Genomic DNA, 11,436 nt, shown 5'->3' with positions numbered 1-11,436 from the left:
TGTATTTATGTATGTATGTATGAATTAATTTATTTGTTATCTAAATACTGGGTAATTAGGTTCCTAACTTGAAAACTAAGAAAATTACCCTAATATATAGTGTATCTTTGTATAGAGATGACCCTGTTTTTCTTTGGGCTTGGGTGGTAAAGCTTTGACTTGGGCAATAAGGTGCCCTCCACCATGTTTTCCAACAACTTGTCTCTCCTTTTGCTGCCTGCCTCAGAAGAACTACCTCCGTTACCCAGTGCTTAGTTAGCAAACTGCTTTTCACCACACATACCCTCGCATGGCTCCTCCTGTGAAACCTCAGCTGTTAAATCACTGCACAATGTGATAGCAAGATGATTTGCCAGATGTTGGTATTGCTGGCAGGCCCTGAGTCCTGCCAAGCTCCTGAAAGTGCTGTGAAGCTGCTGCTTTGTGGAGGAGAGATGTACCACCTGCATTCAGCCAGACAACCTCTTCAGGACATAGGCATGAGCTGTAATGCAATCATCATCAACTCCGTTAGCATAGGTATACTTCTAGGGCATTTTCCTACGTAAAGAGTAAGAAAGCACTACCTTGCATTGAGGCAAATAAGATCTTTTTAGGGAGTGATTGTTTTTGAATACTGGAGCCCACACTTGAAACAAAAAAGGGTGACAAAATACAAAGCAGGTGTTTTCTGTTTGGGGTATTGATCAATCGTTATTGGTTAATGTGGCCTGAGGGTGGCTATGATGTAATATCCTCTCTCTGTCTCCTGTGAGCTACTCCCTTCTACTCTTCTTGGCGTCTTGAGAAAGGAGAGCCCTTCTCTTGCTTCCCTCCACTGATTTAGCTGCAGTCATATTAGTATGGGAGGCTCTTGACTGGCTGAGGTGACCAAGCTTGTCATCAGAGTTAACATAGATCACTGCTGAGCTGACTGAGGGGTTTGAAGAAAAGTCAGAATAGCGATAACTTCCTACATATTGAGATCATTGAGAATTATAGCTGCTAAAGGGAGAAGGAAAAACATTCAGTGGAAGTAAAAGTAGTTGTATATGTGAAAGTAGAAGATGCTGAAGTGATGTAAAAACCTGACTGACTCATCATTCTGCTGTCTCACTAGTAACTCTTAGAACTGCACCGTGACCCTGTCACCACAGCACTTCAGTGCAACTTAGGACATTTAGGAGAGGTTAACTTGCACTCCACTCATTTCTGCAGAAACACAGGATTTTCCAGGCCAGATCACATGGCTGTCTGATGACTTCCAGTGCCTAAGCTCCAGAGGTGATTAGTACTAGAGCATTGCCCTACCTCTGTCCTGACCTCCAAGTTACTTATACAGACTGTTCTGCTGTGCTTTGTGTAGGAAGGAGAGGAATCTCATCAAAGTGCCCCAAAATGCAGAGCCTGACTGATAACATTGTGGCAGTCCCCCATGTGACAGCCCAAGAGCATTCCTGTGACGCCTCTCAAAGAGTACACATGGGTCCTCTGTCTCCAACCGTGCCGTCATGCCAACTGTGGAAATCCTGTGGGATTTCAGAGGCTGGAGTTGAATGCCTTTGCCCTTCTGTCTCTAATTTAAACCATGTACTGGATTTCCAGTGGGATTCACCAGGCTGTGCATGGGGAATGAGTCTGGTCTGTTGAGCCCGTGAATGAGACTCATAATCAGACTGAAACCATAAGATACAAACCAAAAAGATAAGATCCAGGGACTGGAATTTCTGAACATCATTAAAACCTGACAGGAAAAAAAAAAAAAAATCTAGATGCAGGAATAATTTTAAAATCTAAAATGTAGTTTACAGGCCAAACCAGCCAAACTACTGGGAGCTCTCTGACAGCTCGAGGGGTCTCGGGTCACACGGCCGATATCACCAGCCTGTTCCGCGACACTAAAGGAACAGGTCGGGAAAAGCAAAGCGCTAGAAGCAGAAGTGAGACCGGTGCCGGGGGAAAGGCGGTGTCGCACGCCCCCGAGCGTTTGCTAACATTGGCATTCCTCTGACGGTCGCCGCGCTGGTTGTCCCAGCACTTCCTCGCCGACAGCCAACGGGGCAGCCCGGGAGCCCTCCAGGGGAGGCGGGGCTCTCGCTTTCGGTAACGTCGCAGGCCGCCGCCGGCGCTTCTCCTCAGCGGTCCCCGCCCGCCCTCACCGCTTCCCGCCCTGCCGCCGCGGTGAGGGGCGGCGCCGGCCATCGCGCTCAGCACCCGGGACAGCAGCGCGGAGGGAAATGGGGGAGACACGTTGCCATGGCAGCAACGGCGGCCTCGCGTCCCGCCCTCCCGCCTTGGTTGCCGCGGCGACGGGGACGCCGCAGCCATGTCGGACGAGAGCGAGGAGGGGAGCGAGGAGGGGGAGGCCGAGAACACTCTGGGGGTCCGTCGGGGCGCCGCTGGCGCCGCAGGGTTCAGGGGAGCGCCGGCGGGGAATGGGAAGAGTGGAGGTGACCGATCCCGGCGTCTTAAGTGCTGTAGTGCCGGGCCTGGGAGAGCTCCCGAGGCGCTCCTCGCGCGGGCACGGGAGTTTCGGCAGTGGGGCTGCACCGTTTCAGTTGGGAGCTGCCTGACCCTCCACGAGTCACCCATACTTTGCAGCAGTGTGTCAGGAAGGGAGGAAAGCCTCTGGGTGCTGATGAAAGTGTCTGATAAGCAGTGCTGCTGTTGACCAGGCGCTCCTGCAGCCTGTGTTTCAAGCCAAATTGGAGCAGCTTTGAGCAAACGCCTGTTTTCCTCTGTTAAGTGAGGTTAGATTCAGCCAGGTCCAGCCCTCTCAAAGGATTTTTTTCCCATTCAAATCAGGAGTATGAAGGTGAGCGCAATGCAGAAGGTGAGCGACACGGACGTGGAAAAGCACGTCTACCCCATGGTGATACATACGATGGGGAATATGAACATGGTCTCAGAAATGGGCAGGTAAGACAGCTACAGAAGACAGTGGCTGTGCTGAAGTTGCAGCAGTTCTGTTCATTTGGACGCTGCACTGAAACAAGGTTGAGGACTTACAAGTATTTTATCTATACCAAATATGTTTCAGGGGACTTACAGGTTTAAGAATGGTGCTCGCTACGTTGGAACATATCTTCGAAACAAGAAGCATGGCCAGGGGACTTTTTTTTACCCAGATGGATCAAAATATGAAGGTAAAATGCTGAACACGGTTGGACGGATTTCTGTAACTGAAGGGACACATTCCCCCCTCAACAGCCACCCCTCCCATCCCCCCCCATGCAAGAAGATAGTGGATTGGAGGATGCATTATTTTAAGAAGACAAATTTGCTACAAAATATTTTCCTTTTATTCCTTTTTTACTACAAGCCCTGAGAAGTGTGGGTTTTATTTATGGGGATTTACATTGATTGTTATGAGAAGTGAGGTATTTAGTAGCGGTTTGTTCTTGTCATGTCCTCCAAGTTCTGAGAAATATTTTTCATCTTTTACAAATCAATGCAATCTCAGTAGAAGAAAATATACTTCTGAATGATGATTAGAATGACACGTGTATTCAGTATAAAGTATTTTAGGACTTTATTAGGTCCATCCTTAAAAATCAGTTTACTGATTAGAGCACTTACTCAGGGATTGGGATGCCTCTGAAATGTGAAGAAGTTCAAACTTGCCTTGTTTCTCTTGTTCCAGGAGAGAATCCAAAACACTCTGAATATCAGTTAGGCTCCAAAGAACAATATTTCCCACCCTCCTTTCTAAGCCAGGCAAGAAAAACCATTCACATTGTGAGGGCTAGGAGCAGAGAGCAAAAAGAGCAGCCTAGTCTTGCCTTACATATGCACCTGTGTTTGTTTTGTTTTGTTTTTTTAATTTCTCAAGTTTTAGTAGAAGAGTAATTAAGACACACAGTCTAGCATCCTTTTGAGTATATAAAACCCCCCTGATTGACAGGACATTTTTAGCAAATGAGTCAAGCTAAAGTAGTCGCTCTTTTTATTTGAATGGAAATGTCACATTGTCTAATGCAACTGTAATACATTACCAAATTTAAAGATAGGAGCAGGACGTTACATGGCTTTTTGTGTTCATAATGATAATGGAGAGTGATAATGGAGACAAATGGTGATGAAAATGAAAGGGGGGTCAGGCAGCTGCACAAATGTGTGTGGAGAGGGATGATGGAATTAAAAAGAGCGAGGGCTTAGAGTAAGGAATGGTGTAAAGAATGGTAAGGAATCACAGTGGTGTCATAGCTTTCTTTTCCTTCTTTAATAATTCATGTAGGATAATTCTACAAACTGACCACTGTATCACACAATGAAATAAATCTCACACTGTTTTTATCGTATTCTTGTTAAAGGAGACTGGGTGGATGACCAGAGACATGGCCATGGACAGTATACCTATGCGAATGGAGACACCTATACTGGAGAGTGGTTTAACCACTATAGGTTTGTTTCATTCTTACAGTGATGTTTCAAGTCACCCAATAGCACTAAAATGCAAAGGTTATTTTCAAAGCACGGCTGACTGCAGCAAATCGAATGCTACTGGATGACCTTGGCAGTTTAGTCCAACTTGAGCCATTTCAGCTACTTAAACAATACAGTTTTCATACCTAAAGTATAATAATGTCCTAGATTATTAATATTCAGTAATATAAAGCAAAATTATTATTTTCTCCTTAGGCACGGGCAAGGTACATATGTCTATAAAGACACAGGATCTAAATATGTTGGTGGTTGGGTAAATGGAAACCAGGAAGGAGAAGCTGAACTTATCTACTTAAACCACAGATTTAAGGGCAGGTTTTCAAATGGAAAGGTAAGTGTGCTGGAAAAGTCTTTGTTCATCAGAACAGTTAGCATAGACTTGCATTAATATGATGTGTTTCCACTTAAAATAAGAAGCTAGGCTCCTGATCTTTTGTAATATTTCTTGCACCTTAAGTGTAACATATGAAACTGAATTAACCTGTTGGGACAGAATGACAAGTTTCCCTGCATCTTTGCTTTCTAACTATATTGTTATTAGCTATTGTATGAATTTTGTAGGAAAGCATGTTTTACATTTATATGCTTAGAATGTATTAACTTCATAGTTCTGCTGACTTTTGTACCTTTGTGCAGCCTGTAGGTCGTGGCAAATATGTCTTTGATGTTGGATGTGAGCAGCATGGTGAATACATACAACGAGAGCAGGTAAAAAAATAGTGCAAATTGTACTGAATATCGGAGAACTCCATAAATCAAATCTATTGTTGAGTAATCTATAAAATGCCTTAGAGACACTGATGTTAAAGTAGATCTAATCAGTCAAAAAAGGGTAGAAACTCACGCATTCTTAAGAACTAAATGAGGTTTCATTTTGCTTTTTCTTCAGCTTCTCTACTGTGTAATCTTTGACAAGTACAGGGTGTGATTTTCCTGTACTTGCAGACAGGAGTCTTTTATGCTTAAAGTTTAGAAGAATCAGGATCTTCCCAAAACATTTGAAGCTTCAAACCACAGAAGAATGTAGATGTATTTGTCTGTATACTTAGCCTATATTTCGTGTTGTTTGAAACACCAGAAAACAATGTCAAATATTCTTATATTTCTGAGCTGCTTGATGCTATGTGTACAAATGGTAATTTCCAGCAGATTCATGTTTTGGAAGTATGTCCCATCGTTGCCCAAGAAGTTGTGGATCTCTTCCCATCCCTGGAAGTGTTCAAGTCCCAGCTGGACGGGGCTTTTAGCAACCTGGTCTAGTGGAAGGTGTCCCTGCCCATGGCAGGGGGTTGGAACCAGATGATCTTTAAGGTCCCTTCCAACCCAAACCATTCTATGATTTTATGATTGTTGTCCTGGTCCTGTTAGGAGCTTAATATCCACACTCCTAGTAACTGTAGAGAGCAGTTAGGATCGGACCCTGTTTTTCCTTCATGCATGAATGTTTTGAAACATTTCTGATTAATATGCTGCAAAATAGCCATAGAAATAAATGTATATTAATATTACTGGTTTGATTTCATGAAAATGTGCCACATTTTAGCTTAGAGTTTGCTGCCTCTGTTGTCTGACACATTAGTTCTCATTACACACTCTTTGAAAATCCTTCAATGAAGCAATTGTTTCTTAAGACAAGGACAAAATAATAATAAAACCTTCTATCAGTAGTGATAGAGATTTGAAAAATATGGAGGCTGTTTTGCTATTTTGGCTAAAAGTGTCCGAAGTGATGTGTATCTAGTATCCTCAGTTCAGGGGGAATTGTTGGATGTGCTGATTTTGGAATATTAAACATGAATTTAAGAACCCAAGGTTAAGCACTCAGCATTAGTAATAGTCAACTGACTTCATCAAGGTTCAAAGTGCAGAACTGCAAGAACTCCAAGAACTGCAGCTGCTGAAGTTTCTCCACCTGTAAATACTTTAAAAGGCCATGTCATCACCATTTTGAGCCCAGATAAAGAGGTTTTAGTACACAAAACCATCAACTTAGTTACTCCCTTAATACCTGTGAGGTGAGATGCTGGGTTTCATGAGTTGTCTTCTAGGATAAAGGAGAAGAAGAAGAGGAGGAGCCCTCATTACTTGCTGAGCCAAAATGGAAAGCATCAAAAATTACCAAATTAACACTCTGGACTCCCCATGGGGAAACCCCACCTCCTCCCAAAGAAGCCTCACTAGAAGCACCAGCAGCACCAGAACCAGAAGCAGGAGGAGATGGAGTGGAAGAAAGACCAGCAGCAGCAGTAACTGAAGAGGAGACAGTTCCATCCGTTGCAGGTTTGTTCTACTGGACACTCCATGCTTTGACTTTCCCCTGAAACCATGTTTTTCAGGTTTAATATCAATGGTGTGAGAGGTTTGTTTTTTGGGTTTGGGTTGGGTTTTTTTTCGCCTATGATTTACCACATATTGAATGTTAGGAACTTCCAAGTATATTACTAAACTGCACAATACATATATGTCTGTTTTATCTCATATAGCACAATGAGTTACAACTGTCTTGGGAAGCCTGTATATCATTTTAGTTTATATCATGGCTTGTTATACAAACTTGATAATAAACAGTTACAAAAGATTTTCTGGGATTTCTCATGTGAGTAAAGACTGCAGACTTCAGTAGAAGTTATTAGCTACTTCATGAAAACAATGGCTGAGTGCAAATTTGTAAAATTCATTTTCTTTGGTATTTCTAATTTCTCCTATTTCAGTCACTGATGAGTCTGCTGAGGGTGGGTATGATGAGCCTTCTCCTTTTGAAGCATCCAGTGAAGTTCTTAGCTCAGCGAGGGACATGGGAGAGGAAGAGGAGGAAAACAGAGAGGAAGAAGAAAACAAAGACCAGGAGGATTAAGGTGAGGAATGGGGCATGAATGCTCGTTCTTCAACAAGGGTCTGAAATGATGTATGTCAATCTGTTGAAGTCATGTTGCTGCTGAGAGTTCTATTATCAAGCTGAAGAGACTATGGGAAACTCTATCTTTCATAAGGGGGGCAGTCCTCTATAGACGTCAACTGGTTTTCAGTAGTCAAGTTCATATGCTGTAACAGCACAAATTAGTAAGTGTCACTTCTGTGCAGCATTACCTTGCATGTATAGTTGACAGCGCTTGCTGAGCTGAGTTTGTTAGCGATTGCATTTGCAAACTATTTTTTGTTACAAGAGAAGATTTCAGACCCTGGGAAATTCAGAGGGGTTTGAGCACTCCACTTTTCTCTCATGAATAGAACTATGCATTCTTATTCTCTTACCTGAAGTAAAAAAGCAGGCAAAACTAATATGAAGAAACAATTTTTAGGTATTGTTATGCATTATTTTGAACAGTCTCAGGTTGGTTTGTTTCTCCTACAAAACAAAGAGATTTGGAATTCAGAAGCCTGTTTTAAGTAGAAAATTACTAAGAAGCAACAAAAGAGTGCAGCTATGATTACTCATATTGAGCCTGTACGCCTCTACCCAATTCTGTTGTTTGCCTTTACTAAGTGCTAACCTTTACAAGCGTATGTATCTGATATATGAAAACATAAGATAAATTTATCCTTTTGTAATCAGTCCATTTTATGATAAATCAAAGCAAAGCATTATCCATGGGGATCAGAAGGACTATTAAACTGAGTGAAAATGCCTGGACGTATATGCTAAATGTCTAGGTCAGCTCTTGGAATTTTTGTAGTTCATTTGCTCTCATTTTTTACCCATCACCTCTGAAGGCGCTCTCCTGCTCCAGGGCAGACTGGCCAGTTAGCTGATCTGGTGCGTAGGACTGACATCTTACAGGATCCCTGGGCTTGGATCAGGTTCAGCAGAAATCTCAGCAGATTTCCTGCGTAGCTCTGCTTTGGATCTGGCAGAAGTTCATTGAGCCTGGTTTGTTTCATAGTATCTTGGACTCAAATAACCATTTTGACTAAACTTGATTATAATAAATTTTCTGGCCTACCACAATGAAGTGGTTCTGGTATCCCCATTGGTTTTGTTTATTTTTAAAGCAAAATGGACCCAAGTATCTGTCAGAGACAGCATAGATGCAGATACACATGCATGAAAGTGTAGGAATGTGATTGATGCTCTCTAAGTTCCTTTCAGCTCTTTATTTCTAGAATCAGAGTTGGATGATTTTATAAATTTTTTAACATAGGTCTACATCCATAATGAATTAGGCATATATCGTTCCCTTTGTCCTTAACAAGATTAAGTTATAGTAAGAGGAAATGATTTGAAAAAACCACACGTACTGTGAAGAGCAGACGTAACAAAATCTGTTTTCCTGCGGCCTTGTATTCTGTGTCCCATTACTGTCATTTTTTTCCACACAGGAATTCCATCCTTCTCACTCCACATTTCTTATGATGCCATCCAAACAGGAGACATTCTTTGGCTATTCCAGAGTTACATATGGGCTGGCTGACAGTCAATGTGTGTGTACTGAGTATGTCTGGCAGCTGACAATGCATAACAGTTAAATTCAAGTATTGGCAGTGAAAGCCATTGGGGGAGGAGGAGAGAGATAGACAGCACTGTCCTAGAATTATGGTTTAGGTTACTAGGATTACTTCCCAGTATTTTGTAATTAAATACATCTCTATGTCTTGTCTTTCCTTTGTCTCCACAGAAACTAGTGGTTTAAAGGATAAGGAGGAAGAATCATAGGAAGCAGAGTAATTGGATATAACTAGAGATGAAGAGCCAAAAAAAAAGGGAAATTTCAGAGTAAATAATTTATTATGGTAAACCTGCAATATTTTTATGCATTAAAAAAAAAGCTGTGTTAAGATACTTTGAATAAACATTTCTGTCACTCTTCTGTCTGGAATATATATCTCTGAAGCTTTTATGATCTCAGTACCTCTATGCAGTCTCACAACAACTTTTTTTATTCCACATACCAGGTAGTCAGTTGTTGAATTCAGTACAGGATTATTCTGGATTGGTGAAGTTGTGTCCTCACACATTTGCAGAAGCAAAAGCAATCTTCTCCCACAACTGGCAGTTCTTCTCTTCCTTGAACACTGCCTCTGAGCACAGAGAATTGGGGGTCTTGCTTGTGAAGACAAAAGCAGCACTGGGTTTCCTAGCTCTATCTGTAGCCCCTGTCACTAGACCAATTATAGGCCTACATTTTCCTTGTTTATTTTTTTTATTGTTCATGTAGCTGTAGAAGTTCTTCTTGTTGCCCTAAATCTCCCCTTGCTAGTTTGAACTCAAACTGAAGTTTGCTTTCCTAACACACTGGTACAGTTTTTTAAAATGTTTTCTCTGTAGTATGTTTTCCTTCCACTTTCCTCATACTACTGCATTTATTTTTGTATGTTGCAGCTTAGCCCCAAGTTTCTTGCTTCCATGTAGCTTTCCTTACGCTGTTTAAAGGAGACTGTAAGTGGATTGGGATAAAAAAGTGGATCTTCAACAAATTCCCAACACTATGCCACACTTGCTTAATATCCCCAAGCTCTCAACCAGCACGTTGTCCATAGTACCTCTATGCATTCAAGCTGCTTCTTCACATAGAGGAAAACTCTCCTGCTTATTTTCCCTTTCTATCTTTACTAATGATCCCCTCATTCATGAGAGAGCTCCAGGTGTGTGAGCTATCCCACCATGTTTTTCCAAAGATGTCACAGTTCTGCATCTGCACACACAGCAGTTCCTAGTCCATTTTTGTTTCCCAGTCTGGGAAACATTTGTATACGTATACTAAAGGTAAGCTCCCTTTTGACTTGTTGTATCTTTCCCAAAGGGTATCTTGCTCCCATCATCCCGCCTCATTTACTTACCACTCCTGAATATCACTTAGTGGATGGCAGTAATGGCCACCGTACAAAGGTATCAGAAGGGGATCTCCAACTGCTACCACTTGCTGCAGATACTCAAACCAAGCGTGAACGGCTCTGAAGCTTTCCTTGGCAGCATCTGTTGCCCTCCTATGGCGATTAGGGCTCAATACCAACCCTCTGTATTCACCTCTGCACAAGGAGGAACAACATTTCTCCTGCTGCCAAAAGTCATGAACTTGAACAGCTTCCCTCAGGGTAGCCCCCATGCACTGCTCCATCCTGCACAGCCGCTAGACATCTTTCTACCTCAGGCTCAAGCTCTCACCTCTGTGGAGACCTTGCTGATATATAATTTATTCTCCCTAACAATGAACAGTCTGCACATCTCCTTCTGCAAGCCCTTGGACAGACAGCACCTGGACCACCACACCCCTCCCATAAGGGAGAAACCCATTACCCACAGCTCCGTGAGAGAGTCAGACACAACACCCCCTGTCCAATCCCTGTCTGTGCTGTCACTGCTGATGTGCCAAGGGTACATTCTTCACTGGTGCTGAAGATCAGGCCCAGTAGCTCATGAACATTGGTGTTGCACGGTCCCACGCTGTTTGGAGAAGAGTTTCTGCCTTTCCCCAGCACTCTTGCAAATAGACAAAAGCTTTGCTTGCTGTATTATTATCTCCTAGCTGAATAAGCATGCCTACACAGCAGACAAAAAACAGTCCAGCACCCCCTAATCAGCAGGCAGCCAACTACTGAACATGAAGCGCTTTTAAATTAAGAACCTGTCAATCAGAAGCAGCCAGCAGGAGAGAGCAGCTGCAGAAGTCCCCTGGAAGCTACTGGAATCAAATGGCATTATATAAATAGTAAGTTAAAAGTACAGAGCAAGGCAGAGCTGCACAAAGTATTATACAAGCACTAAATGCCACAGACAAATCTTTCCTCCTCTTCTGCAGGTGAATAATTCTGCTCTGAAACAGTTTTTCCTGATAATATGTAAGTGATACCCTAATTATTAATATATGTATCTGTCTGACTTTGACTTTCTTGTACTGTGGGTATGAATGTTGATGGGCCTGGAGCCTGAGGTAGAGAGTTGCCGGACAGTAGCAGGTTTTTTTGAAGTAAAATAACCAGTTTTGGCCCAGTTGGGATAAGAGATGTTGTACTGGTATTGCTGAAACAGGATTTGCATTTTCTTATTCACTTCAGAACAGGAAATCTATACTAGAA

General features: G+C 42.4%; 1 protein-coding gene across 1 annotated transcript; it reads left to right on the top strand.

The window, feature by feature from the left end:
- The first annotated feature begins 2,280 nt into the window (after window positions 1–2,280).
- Window positions 2,281–9,239, top strand: RSPH1 (radial spoke head component 1). Its single transcript, XM_030475919.1, has 9 exons — window positions 2,281–2,362; window positions 2,785–2,898; window positions 3,020–3,125; window positions 4,293–4,383; window positions 4,621–4,756; window positions 5,062–5,133; window positions 6,474–6,705; window positions 7,137–7,280; window positions 9,039–9,239. Exons 1-8 carry the CDS (start codon window positions 2,306–2,308, stop codon window positions 7,277–7,279), a joined length of 951 nt encoding a protein of 316 aa, XP_030331779.1. The 5' UTR covers window positions 2,281–2,305; the 3' UTR covers window position 7,280; window positions 9,039–9,239.
- Window positions 9,240–11,436: the final 2,197 nt, after the last annotated feature.

The sequence above is a fragment of the Strigops habroptila genome, chromosome 2, assembly GCF_004027225.2.
Source record: "Strigops habroptila isolate Jane chromosome 2, bStrHab1.2.pri, whole genome shotgun sequence".
NCBI lineage: Eukaryota > Metazoa > Chordata > Aves > Psittaciformes > Psittacidae > Strigops > Strigops habroptila.
This window is presented reverse-complemented; position numbering and strand designations above follow the sequence as displayed.